At 37.1% G+C, this 25,163-nt stretch overlaps 1 protein-coding gene across 2 annotated transcripts in view; it reads right to left on the reverse strand.

Moving 5' to 3' along the window:
- The window catches only part of MET (MET proto-oncogene, receptor tyrosine kinase), a 115,028-nt gene that overhangs the window by 76,920 nt on the left and 12,945 nt on the right, over positions 1 to 25,163 (reverse strand). For both annotated transcript variants that reach the window (XM_032304334.1, XM_032304333.1), the window contains exon 2: positions 7,667 to 8,883. In XM_032304334.1, coding sequence (XP_032160225.1) covers positions 7,667 to 8,869 — 1,203 coding nt within the window. In that variant the 5' untranslated portion in view covers positions 8,870 to 8,883. The remainder of the gene's footprint in view (positions 1 to 7,666; positions 8,884 to 25,163) is intronic.

Here is a 25,163-nt window from a genome sequence, read left to right on the forward strand (position 1 = left end):
ATAAGACAACTGAGGTCAGACTTCAGTCTGAATTTGCAGTTTTTATTTTTTGTTTTATAGTTACTATTCATAAGGCATTTTGCCTTTTTGTGAGTATCAAGAAGGTGAAAAGAGCCTTTATTTTATATCATTCTGCATCTATAAGACATTTTTCTGTCCTCTTGTTAAAAAACTAGAGAATATTTTTGAAATACAGAGGGTAGATGCACTTCATCTGCTCTATGTTAGACTAGGTCTGGGTGAAGTGCAGTAAACCTTTTCCCCAAGGCTTTTAAGATAGGAAGTCAACCCTGCTGAGAGAGTAATTCATATGCAAATGAACTAGCCAGGAACTTTTTAGTTAGAAAACATACATAATTAGCAGACTGGAATGTATTCAGGATCTTAGAATCACTTACCACATTCACCATTATTAAAAACAAAACAAGACAAAACAAAACAAAACAACAACAAAACACCAAGGCAGTTTTAATAACTTCAAGAGTAGCTGAGCCCTTGGTTTCATTCCCCTGATAAATGAGCCCTTTTATAGCCCTCCCTTGGCGGCTGGAGATGTGACATATAGCACATATCTGGGCCTTGAGTCATTCTGGACTCCATGTGCCCACTGACTCAGTATCTGTGCCAATCCATGAATAAGCAACAGCAAAAATTCCTCGTGGGTATTCTATCCAAATTTTAACAGATCCTCCTTTTTCTTATTAGAGGAGATAAGAAGGCGGGGTGGGATGACCACTGATAAAACAGAAGTAAGAGTGTAACATCCAAAATTTGATATATTATTCTGAGTAAAAAAATCCATTATTACTTAAGAAGGTTAACAGTCTTATCAAAATGCAGGATCGCACATGCTTTTATTTGTTTCTAACCATGTAGTACTATGACAATGAAAATATCATGTATTAGAGTTGTCTTCCAAGTACTGTTAACACCAGCTTTTCAAAAGCCAACTTTAAACATTTTTTTGCATGAACTCTTTATTGTTTGCTACATTCATTTTACCAAGTGAATCTCCATGTAGAAACAAACTACTTATGTAAAATAACATTATACCACCTACTTCAAAAGACAGTAAGAAGAATGAATAATTAATTTAGAATGCATTCATCACATCATGAAAAAATGTAATCCACAGGTAAAGCCTACCTATATTTTTGGTGACAGTTTAAGCAATAACAGTATTTCTTTGCTGTTAGCTTATAAAAATGTCAGGCCTTTACTATTTATTCTTTCCTGGGGTGAACCTGTGAATAAGCTACCAAATCATTTAAAGAAGGATTAGCAGGAGGAAGAGAAACCCTAGAAGACATACATTAGGGGCTCACTCTGTAGCACATTTTCAATACTCTCTGGGTGTGCCCAACAATCTCAGAGAGCATTACAAAATTCTGGAAAGAAAATCATTCAAAATTCTTTTTAATAAAATAATGCAGTATGCTACTTTTCATGGGACAGTAGCATGTAATTCTAATAAGTAAGTTAGGGATCAGTGACTCCCTGAGCCTGGGTGAGAATGAAGAAGAATTTACAGGAGGAGAGGAATCAAGTGTCAAATTAACAAATTTCTACTTAGGTTTTTTTTTTTTTTTTTAAGTATATTGAATCCTTATACCTCGAGGATTTTCTTTCTTTCAAAATTTTGCTTTGGTAGCTCTTGCATTTGGCATAAGGCCAAGGTATCTAGTGTTTAGAATGAAGAATCCTCAATAACATTTTTCCTGTAGGATAAAATTCTCTTGTTTCCCAGTAGAGGAAGTAAAAAACCCCTGAAGTTTGACTTCACATTTTTCATCCCTAATACAAAAATACTCTCTTGAGAGTGCTAGATTGTTTAAATAAGACATGCCAAACCAGTATAATTACATGGATGTTATTTGTAACACTGACTCCACATTCCCTGTTCAAATGGTGCGGTGTGTGGGAGATTACAGATATATGGCCTATAAAGAGTTATAAATCTTTGTTTATATTATTAAATATTATGAGACATGCCCTGAGGATGACAGATCAATAATGGTCCTTGTGGTTTCCTGATGGAAGGCTGCAATTATTTTCTTCCATTACAACTTAAATGTAACCCAATTTTACTCATCTATCATCTTTATAATAGAAATAAAGGAACATCACGGTATGTTTATTTTTCTGCCTATTCCTATTATTCCTTGTTTGCATCTTGTTTTGATTTTGCTTTCATTCAAAATTGTTCTAGTCACTTTGCTTTCTTCCTCTGATGGCTCTGAGCGGTGACCCTTTAACTTTGGCACTCCGTGAAACGGAGATGGAAAATTACTACTTTAAGTTTCCTTTATTTTGGGAAGTGGTTGGCTACTCTTTGAATTTGAGTATAAATGATATTCAAAAACAAAGAAGCTTGATACAAACAACCTGTGAGGCTGACTTTTTCTGAAACTGCACTATCTGCAAATTCTGAATGCACAGTATAATTTAAGTTATGGAAGCACAGTATCTCACAGTGCTATAGGTAGTTAGAATTGAAGGTTGGGGAAAGGAGCATACCTTACACCTTCCAGCTTGACTAGGGTACAATTCTGTTTCAGTTCTCTTTCTCTCCAGCCCAAACCACCACCACCACCCACCTCTTTCTCTTTCTCCCCCTCTTTTTTTTTTTTTTTTTTTTTTTTAAACTATTAAGTTTTAAGAAGGACTTACACAAATTAAGTATAGTGGAGGTGGGTCACTCCTAATAGGTAGGAAGGTAACACCTTCATGAGCCATAGAACAAGAATGTGCCCCTTCCAGAAAATTCAATAATCTAAATTTGTCTTTCTTCACGTAAGTATTCCTTACAATAATAGTTTGCTATTTATTATGTGCCAAGGACTAAGTTAGGGTCTTTTGTAAACATTATTGCACTTGTTCTCCCAATGGCCCTGCATGGAGGGAAAATGTGTTCAGAGAGTTTAAACAATGCTCTTGTGACCAGAAGGTTATAAAATGGTGGAGTATACATCTGAACCCAGATCTCTTTGACTTCAATCTTGTTCCTTTAGGCTGTGTAGTCTCCCAAAGAGCTAAATTTATGGTCACCTTATGGTGCCAGGTACTTTATATATATTGCCCCCAAGTTTTACAAAACCCTAAGAAGTAGGTTTTGTTCTATGCATGTTACGAATGAGGAGATTGAGACTCTAAGCAGTCAAGTCACGGAGCAGAAGTCACACAGCTGGTATGCAATAAGCTGGAACTTGCATCTAGGTGCACCTGGCACCAAACTGCATGTTTCACCCCTTCAACTGATCAATCACTGGTCATTAAGATGCTGGTGAAAATATTTTTTACTACAAGTCTACTCTTTCTTATTTTTTAAAATTCTTTCCAATGCTTACATATAGAGAAAAATTTGATATTGGAAAATGCAAGAAAAAGTGTAATGTGATTAATTATATTTTCTGGTTAGATCAGAGATATTTCAACAAACCTTTTCCAAATTTCAACTCTGATTTGAAAATCTTTCCAAAATGTATTAATCCACTTCTCTTATTAAGTATAATTTAGGGAAGAGGACCTTTACTGACCTAGGGATTACAATTTTTTTTTTTTTTAGTCAATATTGATCTCATTTGTGGGAAACTGGGCAAAGGTGTACTGATTCTATTTTTTCCCTAGAATAACTGTCATGTTAGTAAAATCCTTTTATATGTATGAAACTGTTGGTGAGTCCCATCAATGTGCTTAAATGAAATGAATTTTATTTTATTTATTTATTTTAAGATTTTATTTATTTATTTGTCAGAGAGAGTGAGCACAGGCAGAGTGGCAGAGAGAGGCAGAGGGAGAAGCAGGCTCCCTGCTGAGCAAGGAGCCTGATGTGGGACTCAATTCCAGGACGCTGGGCTCATGACCAGAGCCGAAGGCAGCGGCTTAACCAACTGAGCCACCCAGGCATCCCTAAAATGAAATGAATTTTAAAACTGTCTATCCCCAAAGAGAAAGTGATGGATTTTCTTTTTCCCCCCAATTTGGAAATTTAAAAAAGTCTCCTTATTATGGATAGTTTCTCAACTATTTTATTTTGAATAGCTGTTTTGAATGTGCTGTTTAGGGAATACACATTAGACTAAAACAACTTCAACCAAATACCAGTTTAGGATGTTTACAGAAGTCAAATGATGAATGACTATAAAAAGGTGGTAAAGATATTTAAGACTAAAGACTTAGTGATTATTTGTGGGTATGTAATCTTATAATCCTAAGTGTTAGAAATCACTGTAAACATGTCCCTTAAGAATTATTTTCAAAAGCAACATAGAAAATGGTTATATTTTGAAGACCATGAATTTATTTTTATTGAACTGATACAATCAACTCTAATATTACATGAATGGGTACCTGAGGCTTAGGATAAGTTTCCAGAAACAACATCATATGCAGAATCAAGGAGTTCTGAAGCACACATAACTTGGATATGAAGATGATATGGTCTGGAAACTATCAAATGACTCAAAAGAGGGTTTTAGAGATGTCATCAATATGAGAAGCTGTATATGAAGAATCTACATAGGGTTTCATAAAATGTGAGAGTGGGAAACCCAACCAAATATGTGATTTGAAGTAAGTAAATCGGGCCTAAATACTGGCTTGACCCCTAGAATTTAAAAGACCCCGCCCCCTTTTTTGGGCACTCTCTCTGATCCTGTGACAGAAACTCTCTGTACATGGTAGAAGCTCGGACAGGGCCAGAAAACCCCTGCCATGGCTTTGCTTACACACTGAGGACCAGGCAGAAGCCTCAGCAGAAAATTATTGCTGCAGCTTTCCTTCTCTACAGAGCACACAATAGCCTCTCCATAAAGATCTGCTGGACTAGAAATGTTAATAACAAAACTACAATATATGTGTTTATTCACCAAACTTTATGCCAAAACAAAAGCTCTGTTCCAAGAAATTGTCAAAATTGTCACCTGATATCTTCCCAAATAAAGCTGCCAAGACAAAATGGAGTCGTCTTATTGTATAGTCTTTCCAAACAGGTTTGATTTTGTAAATCATTCTGTTTTGTGTGAGTAATGGCTCTCTTGGTGCTTTCATTTCAAGATGAAGCTAGGAATGATTGTATGCTGATTGTATGCTGATTATTGGAAACAATCTAGGTCTTTTTGTGAACTGGTATATGAAAACTGAGAATGTGGGTAGTCTCATTCTCAGAAGAATTTTGATCGTTAGTAACCAGAGAAGATAAACAGGCAAATAAGTAGAAGAGGTTTGAAGGTATTTGTTTTTATGGAATTTGGCCAGTGCAAAACTTGGCTTCCCTTATAAGAAGGTTATGTTGGCAAGCTCCATCTTGTTTTCCACAGGAATTTTTGTGATGGAAATGATAATGGTTTCAGGTGCAGTTGGTGCATTTTGGGCATTTTTCCTGGGTGATAAAACTGACCTGAATTTCATCAGATAATCCTGCCTTTTTGTTTCTTTTGGAACACTAAAAGAGTGAAAGGGGTAGAAAAGCTCAAATGTATTTTGACAATTTCTAGAATTGATAAATACTTTTACATCAGAGGGTTGAAATGCACAAAATAATGAAATAGGATACCAATATACCCTCATACGGCAAAGTCTCTTTTTTAATTTTTAACAGAACAAGATTTAGATAGCAAAGTCATGAGCTTTCTTAGAGGCCCTGGAGGAACTCCTAATAGAATCTTTTTAAACTTGTGTTTCTGATGCAATTTATTGGATACAAAAAGTGTTTTTTTCTGGAATGATATTAATATTCATTTTTTCCAATAATTCCAGGTTTCTGAAAGTCTTTTTATTTCTTCTCATTCTTTGTATTTTCTAGTGAAGAAAAGGGGCAGCCACATGAGAAATCCTGTAGCTTCTTACAGAGTTTGCAACGTATATGACATAAATGCAGGAAGAAGTAAGTCTTAATTGGGACTTATGCATGTATATTATTTTTTATTCCTAGACTTCAGAGGGGTAAGGAGGGAAGTTATGTCTTTAGTTCACTAAAACATGAATTCATTTTCTCAGAAGTATTTTTTTAGCTTTATAAAAAGTAATTTGGGATATGCCTGGGTGGCTCAGTAGGATAAGCATCCAACTCTTGATTTAAGCTCAGGTCATTAACTCAGAATCCTGATACTGAGACTTGTGACCCGCTCTGCACTCAGGAGTCTGCTTGAGATTCTCTCTCTCTCCCTATGCCCCTCCCCTGCTCACATGAGCGCTCTTTCTCAAATTAAAATAAACAAACAAATAAATAAAATCTTAAGCAAATATTATTTGGAGTTTCCATTTGGGGTAGTATCACAGATATTTTAGCAAGAGTGAACCAAATGTTTCTGAATTCATATGTTGTTGGTACCCTTTAGCATATTATATACTTTCTTTTTATCAAAGATATGTTTAATGTCCTTTTGCTTACAATTATAACTATTATTACAGAGACTAAAGACTGCTAAAGTAGTGAGATGTGGATTTCCAAAGTCAAACCATCTTAGAAAAGCTGTATTATTTGTTTATCCAGTTAGGATCACTAGTGGTTGTTATGTTAGGTGGTGTAGCCAGGTTCACATGTTTGAATGTGGGTCCAAACCAAGGGAGCCCAAGGCTGCAGAGAATTCCTGATTTGGTGCTCTTCCTCTAGCGCCAAGTGATCTGATGGCTAGTAGGATAAATCGATCCTCTGGGTATAGCTGGTAGCTTTTACTGTATCTAAAACAAAGCAACAAAGAATGTCCCTAACATTTCATGTGAAAATACACTTTCATATAGGTATAAACAAGTATTGATCAAAATGCTTGTATTTATAAATATCAAATACCAACCAGGTAAAAAGTACCTAACTAGAAGGTGGTAGACACATGTCTATTCATGTAGAAAATACAAGGAAGGATTTGGGAATATAAACTTCCTCTCTAGTTTTCTAAGTTATTCAGAGAAGTGTATTAGTTCATTTAAAAATATTTTATTTACCAACATTTTAGAAGTCTTTTGTTTGTTTTTATTTTAATTTTCTTTATATAATGCCCAAAATATAAACCATTCACTTGTATATCAGTAAGTGAATGGGGCTTCATAAAGAAAAAGCCTTCATACCCACAAATTAACTTAAGCTTCTCATTTTAAATGCTGTAAAGACTACATGGGGATCTCAATAATTGTGTTTTACAGGAACTGCTATTGTGTTAAGCTTTGTGTAAATCTGACCAGAACTATTAAAGCTTATATGAGAAATAAAGTTAATAAAGTGTTGACAAACATGTAAAGCCAAACCGTAAAATATTTCTTTTTTTTTTAAATTTTATTTATTTATTTGACAGACTGAGATCACAAGTAGACAGAAAGGCAGGCAGAGAGAGAGGAGGAAGCAGGCTCCCTGCTGAGCAGAGAGCCCGATGTGGGGCTGGATCGTAGGACCCTGGGATCATGACCTGAGTTGAAGGCAGAGGCTTTAACCCACTGAGCCACCCAGGTGCCCCAATATTTCTTCTTTTAGAACCACATTAATCTTTTCTCAAGCTATGATTTTATATTTAAATCAAGATTCAAAATCTAAATTTTCTTGGAAAGAATGTACAAATATTTCAGATAAAGATCATTTACCAAGCACCAAAAAGCCCTTGATACTCTTTTCTAGACTGCTACTTATTCTGACTTATACTTTATAGTTTATAAATGGGAAATAAATGTGACTTACCCTATTAAAGCAGTGTTCATGGTTGGGTCCATAAAAATGTTGAAGACATCTCACGTTGTTTTTGTTGACAATCTTGTTGAAGAATTCATTGACATATTTGATAGGGAATGCACAGACAGCAGAGCGATTCATTGGTTCAGCTGAATCTGGCTGGCTTCGTGCAAACACTCCATAGAGAATGTCATCATTCAGGTTGGCACCTATTTGCTTAGCGAGGTGGGCCCCAGGCTTACCGACATATGCAGCTTGGAGAATATTAAAGACTTCCTCCCTTGTGGATCTCTTTCTTCTTTTTTCTGTGAGAATACACTCCAGAGGCATTTCCATGTAGGAATGCAATCCAGAGTCTACAGAACAGAACCTGATTACTCTTGTGTGAAAAGTCTGGGCATCTAGAGTTTCTCGTTGGACAGTTAAAAAGTAAATAAAATGATTGCTTTCAAAGGCATGGACATATTTAATAGGGTAGGAATCTCTGAACTCAGGTAGAACATCAATATAAGATTGGTCTGTCAAAAACTTGAAACCATCTTGCGTTTCCTTTAGCCTTCTCACTGATATTGAATGCAATGAATGGTCTGGATGGGACGAGGAATTTATGGTATTGCCCACGAAGAAGTTGATGAACCGAGTCTTTTCAGATATCAGGACTTTGGTTCCCAGGGCACTCACCACACAGTCAGGGCACTGGCCAGGCTCTTCATCTGCCTGTGGGGAGTACATGCAATGGACTTCCGACTGTATATCAGCAGTATTGCTGCGTGGAAGGACATGTCGCTGGCAGGTCCCTCTCTGGACACTGCCACAACTAATGAGCTGGTCATCATAGTAAATGTCAATAAGTAGAGCCATGTTGATGTTATCTTTCCAAACAGCGCCCGATAAATTGGCTTTGTGGCTGCAGTCCTGACATGGGGAACAATCTGGGTGTTCCAGCACGGGCCCAGTCTTGTACTCAGCAACCTTCTGAAGGTCTTTGTCATTTAAAACGTAAATATAGTTAACTGCACCGACGTAAATATGATGCTTGTGTAAAACAACATTCTGGATGGGTGTTTCTGCAGTAAAGTTGGGAAGCTGGTACTTCATGTTCACATTCATCTCAGACTTCACTAGTGCCTCTTTGCACTCCCCACAGCTCCTCTGCACCAAGGTAAACAGAAGTACAAGGATGCCAGGTGCAAGCACAGCAGGGGCCCTCATGGTGAGAAGCTTATCTGCCAAAACATGTTCAAGGCGAGAGCAGTTTAGTTGTCATTAGAAACAAAGAAGAAACTGAAAGAACCATACCAGTTAAACTATTAGAAACAAATCTTCCTAACTGGAATTTTTACATCAAGTGAAAACAAAAAACTCTAACGATTTCACATAAAGATGCATTGTGCAGATGGACATGACTCTACATAGTTTAATTTTAGACTCAAGCCATGAACAAGTAATTTTAGAGAACCATTATGAGATGCAAACAATGTTCTGTATTAAAGACAATACAGAAACTAAGTTAGACTCATTTAGCAATGAAGTCAGAAACAGCAAATTTCTTTCTTAACCCCTTGCTGTTGTTTAATGTGGTTTAATATCTGTGGTAATGACTAGGTTGATATTTAAACTTTTTTAGTTAGTCAAGTAAAAGAACTGTGGTTCAGATTCATTTATTCTAGAATCACAGCAGGCATTGTTTCCTTGGGAGCATGTAGAATTACTAGGCTAAATTTAGCTTCCTTGTGGAAGAAAACAATCATAAATTCTAGAAGCAATATGATCACATGCTGTTTATAGGATTTTGTGTGCAGAGGAAAGGTATGGTTATAATTTGGCTATAGCTGACCTATTGTTTTGGATAGACAAATGCTTAACTTAGTGTAAGATCACTGAAAACATAAAAACAATAAGCTGAAAATGTATAACATAAAAATAATGTTCAAGACTAAAGGTCCTAGAATTATTTCTCAGGAAAAAACAACATATTGCTCATTACCAAGTCAAAAGCTATTTAGTAAAAAAAAAAACAAAACAAAAAACCCACATTATTTTAACATTCCATTGTATGCACATGGACAATATTTCTAACTAGTTATCATGAATGCATTTGTTTTTTCACTTTTGAAAACTTAAGGTCCATGAGTTATAACTTAGTTCTACTTATAAAAGTTGTAGGGGGGCAGGGTGGTAGGTTAACAAGGAGAGGCCTCAGAAGGAATAGAACCAAATAGCTATTACCTTTTTTTCCCTCCTTTTTTAGTGCATAATTCTGACAAGACAAAAGGAACTTTAAAAACTTACTAGGCATTAAACCATGCCAAAGACTAACCCTAGGTCTACAAATTACAGCGGAATTCGCTAACAACTAGTATGTGCACAGCTCTGTATTTGCATTATGGAAATGGGGTGTGGCACTTTCAGTAAACCTACACTGTGGTGGACAGGCAACGCACATATGCAAATAACTATAGTACACAGCATTATAATACCCTGCATAGCACAAATCAAGAGCTAAAAGCATCAAGAAAGGGAGATACGACTTATACTTAGAATTTCTATGATAATGAGAAATAGGGACAAGTCCACTATGTTGTGAGGTTCAGGAAAGGAAGGACAATGTTTGTTTGACTCATCACTCTTTCCCAACGATCTGATATAGAGGCTAGAACACTGTAGGTGTCAAATAAATATATGTTGAATAAATAAGTGAAAAAAAAGGAGCCTGGGTGGCTCAGTAGTTAAGCATCTGCCTCCAGCTCAGGTCATGATCCCAGGGTCCTGGGATCAAGCCCTGCATTGAGCTCCTGCTCTGCAAGAAGCCAGCTTCTCCCTCTCCCACTTTGCTGCTTTTGTTCTCTCTCTTCCTGTCACTCTCTGTCAAATATCTAAGTGAATAAAAATCTGGCAATAAGCTCAAAGTTATAGAAAAGGTTAAGTATAGTAGCCAGAACTTGAATCCAAATCTTTTTTTGACTCCAAAATCAAAGATAATTTTACCCTACCAAATTGACAGGAATTGTAGACATTATTTAAAAGGTAATAGAAAAGTCAAGGATTTTGAGCTGGAGAATCATAATTGAAGTTTTTACTTTAGAAAGACTGATCCTGGAAGCAATGTGGCTGAGAGCAGGGTTTTAGAACATAGCAACAGGAAGACCAGGTGATAGGGTATTATTTAGTCCATAACCTTATTATCTATAAGGGCCAGAACCAAGATGTATCCCCAAGAATAGAAAGGAAGCGATTACTGAGAGCATATTTGAATAAATAAGATTTGACATCTCAGTTGGTGGAGTACAAAAGAGAATGCAAAGATGACTAACAGTTATCTGGGAAAAGGGGAATGACTTAAAAACTAGGGTAGTCAATAGGAGGAAGTTAGGCTAAAGATGGACAAATACAATAAGTTGGTTTTAAATATGTTGAGTTTCATGTGTTATTGGGAAATGAGTGAAAACGTTCTACTACAGGGATGACTAGTAGGTTTTACATTGTTCATCAGGAAGTAGATGCCTTGAAGTAAGTGAGGAATAAGGATTTCAAGAAGACAGACGCATCTGTGCCAACCAATAGAGGCAAATGACAAGAAGGATTCTGAAGAGAAGTCTGCCCTTACTAGGAAGGTGGAGTGATCAGTCTAGGTAAGACAATATCTGCCTGGGGTGAGACAGTGGTAAGAGGAAGTATGATTGCTTGGTAGAGTAATTGGGACTTGAGTTGATTAGGAATAAACTTTGCATGTTATCTACACAGAGATAATGGTTAAAATCAAGAGTAAGTTCATGGAGGGGACAAGGTGAAGGAAGAAAAAAGTTGTATGAAGGAAATCTTGGGATTACTCACGTTGGAGAAACAAATGAAGGCATCAAGGGAGGTAAGTTCAGTGAGGTGTCAAGACAGCCGATGTTGTACTGTGTCACAGAAACCAGGTGAGGGACTTGAGGAGGACTTGACTTTCAAGAGAGTAAGCTCAGTAGATTCATTAGTTGTACTGGATATTAAATTACAAGGAAATGTATGGTAAGGAAGTAGAATGTTTATCAAAGGAAGGGCAAGCAAATCAGGGTCAAGAAAGATTTATTGTTTTTAAAGATTTTATTAATCTGTCTGAGAGAGAGAGAGAGAGAGAGAACGTGCACAAGCGGGGGTAGTGGCAGAAAGAGGAAGAGCAGGCTCTCCACTGAGTAAGTTGCTCAACGTGGGACTTGATGGCAGAACTCTGGAATCACGACCTGAGCCAAAGGCAGACACCTAACTGACTGAGCCACCCAGGCATCTCTCCAAAGTTTATTCTTAAGTTGTAGGAAAGAAATGTGTTTATTTGTAGATCTTTCTCCCACTAATATTTATTGGGTATCTACTAAGGACCAGGCATGGTGGTAGGTTCTGGGAATACAGAGGTATGATGCCTTTCTCTAGGAAGCTCAGAGTCACTTGATGGAGGACTGAGAGACAGTTATGAGAACGCAAAAAAAAGGGCAGCCAACCACATTGGAAAAGATGTTAGAGCTGAGCCTTGAAGGAGGAAGATGATGAAAGGAAATTCCTGGTAGGCACAGCAGTTTGTAAGAAAATATACAGAGGCAGGAAAGAACATATGGCGTGATCAGAAGAACTGCAAGTAGCTGAGCCCAGAGAAATGGGGGAAACCAAGGCAAGCAAATGGGGGGAGATAAAATTTGTTGAAGCAGTATTCCAAAAGAGTTAAAAGAGGCATTACTAAGAGCCTGGAACATAAGAAAGATCATTTTCTGATACAGCGGGTGAGGAAAAGTCAGATAAAGTACAGAGACATCGGGCTTCAGGGCATATGATCTCAACATTATAAAAATAAATTAGGGTATATGACCACATTGAAAGTAATAGTTACAGAAAAGGTACTAGGATCTTCAGAGCAGAGAAAGAGGTTTAGAATAGCTACAACAAGGCATGCAAAAAGAGGTCAGCAAGAAATGAAAAGGATTACATAATAGTTCTGAGGTCTCCTTTAAGATAAAGCACAATGTGTTGTGACTTTCTCTTCACATAGAGTTTTCATCGGACCAGAGGGCGAAGCAAAAGCAAAGTGTGTCATTAAGGTGAAGAATTGAAAGAGGTATAAGCCATATAATAATACAAATAATATAACATGTACGGAATGCTTACTATGTATATGCTAGGCATTGTGCTAAATCCTCTGATTTACTCCTTATAAACACACTTTGAAGTAGAGAGTAGTAGTATTCTCCTCTTCTAGATGAGCAAGCTTGCCAAGAGTCACACAGAACTGAATTCAATCCCAGGTCTGGCTGACAAGAATCTGTCCAGGCTCTTAAATGCTTCACTAGTACTGAAGCAGCTTCCTGAGGTAAGAGAGTACACTGGAGTAGAAGTCAGATAATCAGAGCTCTGGTTCTTGCTCTTTTCCTTTCCAGCTCTAAGACTCTGGGTAACTCATTTGCCTCTAAGTCCAGGGTCCAATCCTCACAGGATTAAGTATCAAAAAGAAATCTCATATTTGAAAGCTTTGACCATTATATAGTGTATGCATATATAAATGCAGAGTGTTGTACTTGCTATTTATGTATTTAATTCTCATTGTTTTGAAATGTACTAGAAAATTTGGGGGGTGCTTGGGTGGCTCAGTTGGTTAAGTGTCTGACTTCAGCTGACATCATGATTCCAGAGCCCAGGGAGCCCTGCATCAGGCTCTTTGCTTGGTGGAGAGTCTGCTTCTCCCTCTGCTTCCCATAATGCTCATGTTCATTCCCTCCATCTCTCTCTTTCAAATAAATAAAATCTTAAAAAAAAATTTTTTTTGGCCATAGTGGGGGGAATGACAAGGAGTATAGTGGGGGGAATGACAAAGAGTAGAAGAAAAGAAGGGTTTAAGACAAGTTGTCCTATTAGAAGATAAAAACAAATTCCAAGCAAACTGTATATATGCATCTAAAACTTCTAGAATATATTATGGGGAAAAATTAAATGAACTTCTCAATATGATATTAGCATGTCTTCTAAAATTTGGAACATTAGCCCACTACATAATTTATCACTATATTTTCTTTAGGAAAAGTAATAAAGGAAGAAAAGAAATGAACCATTACTGCCAAAAGAAAAAAAGCATTACAATCAATTTGCATCTTAGTTGATACCCATTAATGCAGTGTAGAGGGTGAATTTTTTTTTTCTTAAAGATTTTATTTATTTATTTGACAGACAGAGATCACAAGTAGGCAGAGACGCAGGCAGAGAGAGAGGGGAAAGCAGGCTCCCTGCTGAGCAGAGAGCCAGATGTGGGGCTCGATCCCAGGGGTGGGGTGGGGTGGGGTTAAAGCCCCACTGAGCCACTCAAGCACCCCTCTTTTAGGCTTTTTGAAGGAGACTTTAAAATGATCTTATTTTAAAAAAATCTGTACTATTATATTATGGTTTAAAAATAAGGTTCATATCTTAAAGTTGGCATATAAATCACTGACAGTACTAATTCTCAATTAATTAAGAATCGAAGAAAATGTACAATATACTAAAGGGCTTTTTTTGTTATCTCACTTGAGGCGATGGCAAGTCATAAGAAAACCAGAAGGGAAAGAGGATATTTTTTCTGTTTTAGGAAAAAAATTACAGAATATCCCTGGAGTTTGTTAACTCAGTCTCCCTCATCTTTTTTTACATTTTCTTGATAGCAAACAGTGATGCCACTTTTCAAACTGAAAAATCAAAGAAAGATTAATTTTTTAAAAAAATTAAAGCAAAAAAATAGAACTAAAACCTATTGTCAACAACAGGATTTTAAATTAAAATACAGGTTTCTGTTTAATCCTCAGATAATGAGAAAATGTAAACACCCCATTTCCTTGATCATTTCAATTAATTAAGTCTCCTTCCCATTAACAAAGATATGTATTGGTCAGACTAGATCTCCTCCAGGAAATAACTTTCATAAGGAATGGAGGGAAACCTTTTGGAAGTATTTATTGCTGAGCGGTATAGCCTAATGACACTGTTGGTTAAATAAGGGACAGCTAAGTGTTCAAGTGCACAAACTCAGGAGACAGACTGTGAGGTTTATATCCATTTGCTGTCTGTGAGTCCCTTCGGCTAATAACTTCTCTGAGCCTCCGTTTTCTCATCTGAGATATGGGAGTGATTATAATACCTACCTCACTTGTTGTGATGGTTACTCTGACAGCTCAATGAGTAAAGGCATGTAAACCACTAAGAGCAGCGCTTGGCAGGGAGGAGGTCAATAAATGTTCTCTAGTACTCTTGTTTGTTCATATACTCAAATACACTATGTTCCAGATAGTGTGTACTGTGATGATACAAAAATGAATAAAATTTTTCACAATTGTCCATGAGATCTCAGACTAGTAGAGAAGACAGACAAACAGACCACAGTTTAAACTCAGTGTGGAAAGGTCTACGGGAGTCTCTGAAGGGGAGCTTCATGAGGCTAGGGGAGCCAGGCAGGCATCAATCAATCATGATCCCTTCCTCATAAGGCACTCACACCCTGAGATGTAGCATGAGGGAGAACCTGAGTTTGAGTTGAGGCAGTGCAGCTGAGCAGTTGTATGCCCAAAGCCAGTCTCCCAACTACTTGGGCCTCAGCTGCTTTCTTATTTGTAAAATAATAGTGTTGATCGAGTCATGTGCTGGTGGTGCCCTCTGTGGAGTATTTACACCACAGAAATTGGCAAGTATTACAAATCAGGACTTTTTTTCTCCCTGAAAGCATGAAGATTAAATTTACAAGCACACTCCTAGGCTGAACTAATGACCTTCAAAATTATTTTCTAACTGTAATAATTTTCAACTCTGAGATTGTTTTTCTACAATAACATTTTACTTCAATATGTGTTGGCACATATTGCTTTTTCTTTTCTATCTATATAATCTGCCAGATCGGGATGTGTGAGCAATTTTAATATTTATATTGGTAGTGACTCCAGAAATACTTTCACTTTTCATATATTTTTGTCTTGATACATTTATTCCTGTGATATGCCTAGATCAGGCTTTCAATATACAATGTTTTCTTTTTCTTTCTTTCTTTCTTTTTTTTTTTTTTTTTTTACTGTTTCTGTTTTTTCTTTCTTTCTGAAATAGTGCTGGCCATTTAGCCAACTTTGTGCTCCTTACTAAAAGGAACACGTAAAGATGATTCAGACAGACTGACTAATTCATTCTCTTAAAATGTTGTACACACATAGCAGGTGAAACTGAATCATCCATAAAACATTTTTTATTTCTTTTCAGTTGATAGTTAAGATAATCTCACTGGCAAAATATTTCCTGGGAGTAATTACCAGAATGGCACCTTGGCCATTAAACTATTGGTATTTAGGAGTATTTCCTTTAAAGAGGATTGTTCTGTTAGCTAGGAAGATCAGCTCAGCCTAAACTTAAGACGAGTTACTCCACTCTGTCTGCCATCTATCTGCCTCTAGTTTTTTCACTAAACTACCTTACATAGGTTTTTCATTCTCTAGAAATACATTTAATTCCCTAAGAATTTATTGGGTAGCCACCTGTGACTATCACACTACTACTGTTGTCACTATTGTTCTCCTCATCAGTAAAAACCTATTACAAAGCATTTGTGTGTTAGGTTCAAGCACTGATTCCTCAGGAAAAAAGACCACAGGTGTAATGGGATAGATTTGTAAGAGACTCTCCAGACTTTGACAGGAGTAACTTTGCTTTTTTAGGAACTTATTTTCTTAGAAATTATAATACTTTATAATTAGATAGCACTGTAGAGTTTACAAAGGACTGTCAGTCACATCCTCACCTCTAATCTGCATAATTATCTTACAAGGTGAGCATTATTTCCTTTCAGATGACAAAACTGAGATTCAAAGATTAAAAATTATCTAAAATGTCCTAGCCAGGGGCACCTGGGTGGCTCAGTGGGTTAAGCCTCTGCCTCTCACTCAGGTCATGGTCTCAGGGTGCTGGGATTGAGCCCGGCATTGGGCTCTCTGCTCAGTAGGGAGCCTGCTTCCCCCTCTCTCTCTGCCTGCCTCTCTGCCTACTTGTGATCTCTCTTTCTGTCAAATAAATAAATAAAATCTTTAAAAAATAAGTAAATAAAATAAAATGTCCTAACCATGCAATACAGTTCTTATAAGTGTATTTCTAATGCTTTTTAAAAATGTATCTTGTTTATTTGAGCTGTTTTAAATTATTTCATTTCCTAAAAATAATTTTTATTCAAAAGGTATAATATTTTAGTAAATATTTGTTTTAACCAATCTAACTACTTTAACTCTCACTGTCTCTACTACTGGCAACTCTTTTGAAAACTCTCCCTCCTCTCTAATGGGGCTGTCATCACATGGCTTACCTCCCTTACCACAAGGTGAGCTTGCAAACCAAGCTGGCCTTTCAATGAACTTTTCTTTTGATGCAGAGCTTAGTGGGGATAAGCACATGACCAAAGCAAGACCAGTCAGAGTCTTTTTGAGATTTAATATAGATTTAATATAATACTGAGAAAGGACCTCTCTCTTTGAAAGATCACAAGTACTGAAGATGATGTTAATTTAGAATGTCTGATGCCCAACTTTGCCATTAGGTGGAGAAAGCCTGCCTGAACAGAAAACTGACCCAAAGGGCAGGAGAACCCAGACATGGAGAAAGGCAGGTTCTCCATGTTAGTGTTTGAAGATCTGTACCCACCTGGTCTTAAGCTAATAGGAACCAGTAAAATCTTTTCTTCCTTTCACTCTTCTCCCCCCGCCTCCCCTTTTGGAGATACTACAAACCTGTGAGTTCAAACACAAAGTCAAGTGCATAAAAGCAATTTTAAATAAAATATTCAAGCAATTAGAATGAAAAACAAAGGTGGTTCCCTTACTTACTTGAATAATTACTTTAAATATTTCATTTATTAGTTAAATTAGTTTCATCTATTAGTTAAAATTTCTGAGGTAGTATACTAGTTTCTCCCTGCCATATAATTTCAAAAAAAAATTTTTACAATAGTTACATAACATAATCTCAAGACAGAAATAATGTATCTAAGTGAAGAGGCAAGATATAAAAAGTGGAAAAAATTTCAAGCCTGCTTTTAAGTATATAAAAGGGATTTATGATGATGGAAAATGGCTGAGGCCCCATATTAAGGAAATTGCAGCCATAAAAAACAGTAATAGTTAAATCTCCAGGAGGACTTGCCAGAGTGAAATCCTAAGAAAAATTCTCAGCCCTCTCTACACTTACACTAGTTCTATTAACTTTAAAAGTAGGCGCAGAAAAGCGAGGTTAAGGAAAGATTAAATTAAAAATATATATTTTATTTATTTATTTGAAAGAGAGAGTGGGAGAGAGAGAAAGAATACAAGTGGGGTGAGGGGCAGAAGGAGAAGCAGACTGTTCATAGAGCAGGGAACCTGAGCTGGAGGTCCAACCCTGGGACTTCAGGATCACGATCTGAGCCAAAGGCAGATGCTTAACTGACTGAGTCACGCAGGTGCCCCAGGAAATAAGATTCTAATAGGAGATTCCTGATGGCAATTACAATACTGTATTTATAAATATTCACTGTTTATGAAGAATCATATTATATCACACAATAGTTAATGAAATATTTGTGAGGATCCACTGTATACCATACACTTATCTAGATACTGAGAATTCCAACTTTCAAAAAACTATATAGTCTGTGGATTTGAAGACAGCAAGATAAATGCTAAAAATCTAAGTCTGTAACCTAAAGTGAAAAGTGATGGGATCTACTGGGCTGTAGAGAAAGCAAATTTTAAAACATGTTTTGTTGAACATTCGAGTCTTATGCCTAAAGATTTAACAGTGTTACGATCATTAAAAAAATGTCTAAACGGACTTTAGAAAGATAAAACAATTTGCTGCATCAAAACATCCCATCTAGTTTAGCCAGATATTACTTTGACAATGATTTTTTTTTCCTTTTCTTTCTTTCTTTCTTTCTTTTTTTTTTTTTAGAGAGGGAGAGAGGGAGAGAGTGGAAGGAGGGGCAGAGGGAAAGGAAGAAAGAGAATCCTGGAGTAGGCTCCGTGCCCCACAATCCCACAACCTCGAGATCATGACTCGAGCTGAAATCAAGAGTTGGACACTTAACCAATGGAGCCACCCAGATGCCTCTACTTTGACAATGATTTCTAACAGAAGTTGGGAGGACAGAGGAAATCTTGAGGATTTTTCAGCATCCAACTACTCTTTCATATGAACACATTTAAATGATCTAAATACTCATAAGTCAGTCCTATGTCTAATATTTACAGACAAATTTGCTTGATAACATTCTTCCCAATAACTCATAACACTTTCTAGAGAAGAGGTGAGGTGCAGTGGAGAGAGTATGGGGCTTTGTTATTGGATGGACTTTGATGTGATGTGAATCTGGGCTTAACCATTTACATATTTTATGACTAAAGTGTTATAACGTGTCAGTTGCTTTATCTAAAACATGGGGATAATGGTATATGTCTTGGGGTTGCCCATGAGGGTTAGGGGTAAATCATGAGACCATGGAATTTAATCATGCAGCATATACTGACATTCAATAAATGTAGCTACATGCTTATCCTAAGTTGTGTTTTAGCCAGTTTTTTCATGCCTTCATCAAATATGAGGAACCTGGCACAGTCTACTGGGTCAGCCCACTCCAAATACTTGGTGACTGTTTCATCACTATAATTTTCTCAGTTTAAATATTATTATTTCTTATTTTCCCATCCTTTGGCCATTTGTGGTTTTCCTCTAAACCTGTCTCAAGTTCTTGAAGTCCCTCTTAAGTTGTCCTCTAAGGCAAAGCCAGGGTAAGGGTCGTCTATGCTAAGAACAACAAAAAGGGAACCATTACTTTACCACTTTAAAAGAAGAGCAAACTTATACACCCACTTAAGTTTAGCAAATAAAGATATAGTATTCCCAGTTAATTTGTATTCCCAGTTAAATTTGAATCTCAGATAAATAATGCCTAATTTTTTTAGTATCAATACTTCCCATGAATATATTTTATGCGACAATCTTAGTTACAAGCAAAAGAAGAAAAATAAAGGAATAATTACCCTTTTTATTAACAAAACTCAGAATGAAAACATTTTGGCCAACATATTAATATATTGCTGTAGAATAATATTTTTAAGGTTTTGTAGCACATACATGTTGCAAAACTGCATACGATTATTTTTGTTTTTGTTGTATTATTCCTGTGTGTTTAAAACATGCTGTTTTCTCTTTTTAAAGATTTTTTTTATTTTTTATTTCTTATTTAAGAGACAGAGATCACAAGCAGGCAGAGAGGCAGGCAGAGAGAGAGGAAGGGAAGCAGGCTCCCTGCTGAGCAGAGAGCCCGATGTGGGGCTTGATCCCAGGACCCTGGGATCATGACCTGAGCTGAAGGCAGAGGCTGTAACCCACTGAGCCACCCAGGCGCCCCTAAAACATGCTGTTTTCAAAATGATTACCAGAGCAAACTGTTAACAGGTGATTTTTAAATATCATGTGAAGGTGTAACTATATGAAAGGGAGTAAAAATTCTTTTTTTTTTTTTAATTAAAAATCAAGGGAAAGATTTGTGTGCTTGTGGATAAAAGTTATACCATGTATGGCAGCCTGTTATTGACATGAAATTTCTAAAACAAAAAATATCCTTTGATTGTATATTTTATTTATAACAAATAAGTTTAAAAATTTATTTATTGGTGGCTAGAGGGGAAAATAAGTTAAACATGGTGCAAGGATAATTTTCATGTATTATAATTAATTAATGTTTTAGGAGCTCCTTTAAACACTGATGCTTGATTATTATACAAATGTTATTTCTTTGAAAGAGACTTAAATAGTGCTTTTATTCAGATTCTTATCCAATACTGCATCCCTTCTTCTTCCAATAAACATTTAAAAGCTGAAAATGATTGAATTATAGCATCAGAAAAGGCCAACTGTGCATTTTTTAGTTGTAACATATGACTGAGACCATTGTCCAACTCTGATCTGGTAAGAAAAAAGATAAAAAGAAGAGAACTTCATTATATTCTTAAGATTATCCTTCATACATTCATAATCTGTTAGTAAACATCTTTGTCTTTTTAAGAATTGTTGAAAGTATTCAAGTTCTGGGCAAGAAGAATGAATGGGCATTTGTTTTAACATTGTACATATTGTAAAAAGTCCTGTTGAAAAAATACATAGTCCTGAATGACTAGACAGGCTTTTGTCCCATTAATAAGTTGTGGGTCAGAGAAGAATGTTTCATTGTCTTTGAATATGTGTACATTGAAATTTCACTGTTAAGAAAGTGCTAAGATGGGCGCCTGGGTGGCTCAGTGGGTTAAGCCGCTGCCTTCGGCTCAGGTCATGATCTCAGGGTCCTGGGATCGAGTCCCATATCGGGCTCTCTGCTCAACGAGGAGCCTGCTTCCCTCTCTCTCTCTCTTTCTGCCTACCTCTCTGCCTACTTGTGATCTCTCTCTGTCAAATAAATAAATAAAAATATTAAAAAAAAAAAAGAAAGTGCTAAGATGCTTGAATCCTATAAAAGTCCTTAAAGATAACTGTCAGACTAGTGGATAGGTGTAATTTTATAGTCCAGATTTTGTAGAAGTGCTACCAGATTTTCTTCAATTAATCCAGGAACAGCAAATAACATTAAACTACAAATTACATATGAGAAACATCTTCCCAAGTAAGTAAGTGAAAATAAAATAAGCTTAGCAACTTTTTCCAGTCATATTCAAACACAGGGTTGGACAGGCTAAACCTGACTGAAAAGTCAGAATGTGAAACACTAAAGGGAGACAAGTTAGAGAGGAAGCTGGTACATTACTCATTAATGAATCAGACATTTCCCTCCCTCAGTGCTTGAAAATGTCCTCAGCACAAGGCACGGTAAATTCCAAATGGAGTGGGGGAGATGTGCTCAGAATGAATTGGGATTAAATAACTGATCAATCTCTCTGGTATTGTGTAAAGCACAAATCAAATACTCGTGAGAAATGGTGGTGGTGAATGGACTCTGGTGGTTGTCATGTAAAGACAAACCAGTATCCAGGGAGAGAGAGACAAGGTGAGAGGCATAGGGGTGTTAAAGGCCAGGCCTTAACCCCCAAATAGGAGTTATATCCATGTGAGATGGTCATTACCCTATAACTCTGTTTTCACTTAATTCTTAGTGTAAGTCTGAGTTTTATTTTGCTCACACCTGAGAACCTCTCTTGGAAATCAGAGTAGATTCTCTGCCAGGGGAATGAACTAGGGACCTTTCTCAAAGTAAATTGTCAGATTGTAATATTTTCCTTTCCAGAAATCATAGAAATACTGTGACTGGAAGGAATATCCAAACCTAGTCATATTTTATATAGATGTGGATCCCTTGGGTGAACGTAATGCAATTCTAACAGTGTTGGGAGAAAAATTAAAAGCATATAAATATCACTATGTTGAGATCAATATATAATCAGAGAATAAAAGAACTAAACAAAACTTTCTATAAAAAATACTTTCAAGGGGCACCTGTGTGGCTCCGTGGGTTAAGCCTTTGCCTTTGGCTCAGGTCATGGTCTCAGGGTCCTGGGATGGAGCCCTGCATCAGGCTTTCTGCTCAGCAGGGAGCCTGCTTCCCCATCCCCCTCTGCCGGCCTCTCTGCCTACTTGTGATCTCTCTCTCTGTGAAATAAATAAATAAAATATTAAAAAAAATACTTTCAAAGGGATAATGAATGCCAAGCAAAAGCTATCCTTGTTTAAAAAAAAAAGAAAAAAGGAAAAAAAAAAAAAGAACAGTACAGGGTACAGGTACGCCTGGGTGGCTCAGTTGGTTAAGCACCTGCTTTCAGTTGGAGTCATGATCTCAGGGTCCTGGGATCTGCTCAGAGGGGAGCCTGCTTCTCCCCTTCTCTCTGCCCCTCCACCCTCTTGTGCTCACACTCTCTTTCTCTGTCTTTCTCAAATAAATCAATAAAATCTTAAAAAAAAATAGAACAGTACAGAAAAATAAGTACATAAGTACAAAATCCAATTTCTAAAAGTCAGTAAACACTTTGGATCCTTGAAAAATCAATAAACTGAAAGGTTAGGACAACTTAAAGATAACTGTACTCAGGACTACATTTATATAACTGATCAATTCAAAGAAAAATAATCCAAGGCAGTTGTGTGTGTGCATGTAGGAGGTAGGTGTGTTTGAGGGAGAGAGAAACAGAAAGAGAACATAGAGGGCAAGACATTAAAAAAAATCAAAAACTTTTCAATCCTATCAGTGTTGCTTACTGACTGGCAGTCCCAGCCTTCTGTACCACTGTGCTATAAAGTGCTATAAAGACAGAAGCACCTTGCAGAAGGAACACAGAAGGAAGAACAGCTAATTGTGGCAAACAGAGGTATGGTCAAGGAATACGTTAGCATGGTGATATTACTTGACCTGGGTTTTGCAGGTTAAGTTGGAGTTGCTTAGGCATAGTAAAAGCAGGAGACAGACAGGACACACAGCTAGGCACCGCAGGGAGAAGGTGCAGGCTGTTCAGGAAGCTGTAACTGGCGCAGAGACTATGTGGGTTGGGCTGGTTATGGATGAAACAGGGAAGTTTAGGCTGGGGCCACATCATAGAAAGCCTTATACATCTTGTTGAGGATCTACAGCTTATCTGTAGTGAAGGGTCACTGGGAGGTTTTAAACAGGAGATGGAAATAAGCATAGTAATAACAGCTATGTATTAGACAATTTTGGTGACATTGTGGTGAATGGACTGAAGTGGAAAGAATCTAGAGACCAGAAGACATGATGGAAAGTCACTCCATCTGTCCAGACAATAGAAGATGAAGATTAATAAGAGTGAAGATTCCCCAATCTGTATCTTCATCTTTTTATTTCCAGACAGTATAGAAATCCATTTCTCAAGCATCAGTTTTGTATGTCCAACAGTTATTTAAGACTAAATCTCACAAATATTAACTGAGGCCTTAATATATGGGAGGTGCTTGGGAGGGTACATCAGTAAACAAAACAAACACCCTGCTCTTGTGGAACTTACTTTCTAGCAGTTAGATCCAGACAACAAATTATACATGTGGTGTGTTACATGTTGATGAGTGTTGTGTTACTGGAAAAAAATAAAAAAAAAAAAAAAAAAAAAAAAGGAGAGAGAGAGAAAGAGAAAGAAAACGGTGAAAGGCTCAGGAGCACTTAGAAGGAAGGTGGTGGGAGAGGTCTGCAGCTTTGAAAAATTGGGTAGTTGGCTTTTAAGCAAAGAGTTGAAGGAGGATAGGACTTAGCCACCTGAGATGTGAAAGATAACTTTTTTTTCTTACAGAGGCCAGAGGAACCAAACTGTGAGAAAAGATCAGAGAGGAAAAAAAGAATCAGACTTTATAGGGCGTTGTAGGTCACTGTGAGACTTGGGCTTTTCCTAGAGTGAATGAAGAGCTATTGTAGGGTGTTGAGCATGGGAGTGAATAAATTTGAATGGAATCACCTTGACTGTGTATGGAAGAAGACTGGTGGTGGCAGGAGAATGGGACAGGGTAAAAATGGAGAAGTAAGATCAGTTGGGAGGCTGCTGCAGTAGTCCAGTGAGTGATGGCAGTGGCTTGGGCTAGAGAAGATGGAGTCATAAGAGGTAGCTGAATTCTGGTTATATCTGAGACAGAGCTATGAGGATTTGCTAATGGATTTGGAGATGAGGTGTGTGTGAAAAAAGGAGTCATGAATACTCCAAATTTTTTTTGTAACAGAGAGAAGGATTTTGCCAGTTACTGGTAGGTAGAGAAGCTGATATAGAGCAAGTCTGGCAGGAATGTGTGACGATCAGGGCATGTAGTTCTGTTCATGTTTGAGATACTTTTTGGGTATCCAATTGGAGATACTGAGTATGCAGTTGGATATCTGAGTCCTTGATTTAAGGAGAAAGATCTGTACTAGAAATTTAAACTGGGAAGCTGTCTGCATATTGATGTTATGAAAAGCCATGAAATTGGATGAGACCACCAAGGAAAGGAGAATGTAGAGGAGGCCTGTGTGCTGGGGCACACCAAAGCTAGGAAGAAGAAGGCAAATGAGACAAAACAGTCAGATGTTCTTTCTGGCACCTCCATTTACTCTCATGAAAACTTGTTCTACCACTCCATATCCTCTCTCAATGTCTAACATTTCTTACTTTTCCAGGACATCATTCTTGACTCCCATTTACAGGTGTTTTAAATATGTCCATCTGCTTCCAACCCCACTGCCACCCATAGTTGAGGGCAGTGTCACTTCTTGCCTGGATTATGACAACAGCTTCCTATTTGGTATTCCGACTCCATTCTTGTTCCTCATCATCCATTCCCCAATGTACCAGAGATATCTTTCTAAATTGACAATTTGATTATGTAACTTTGCTCTTTAAAAATAGTTTAACTCCTTAGCATTTGAGAGCCATGCATGATTTGGACTCTGCCTAACTCTCCAGCCTTGCCTCCTCTTGCAATCACTGCTCCTCTCCCCCAAACCTAGGTTCTGGCCACCTTGCCTTTCTTCAAGTTGCTGAAGCAAACCATGTGCTCTCTT

The sequence above is a fragment of the Mustela erminea genome, chromosome 11 (genome assembly GCF_009829155.1).
Source record: "Mustela erminea isolate mMusErm1 chromosome 11, mMusErm1.Pri, whole genome shotgun sequence".
In the NCBI taxonomy this organism is placed as follows: domain Eukaryota; kingdom Metazoa; phylum Chordata; class Mammalia; order Carnivora; family Mustelidae; genus Mustela; species Mustela erminea.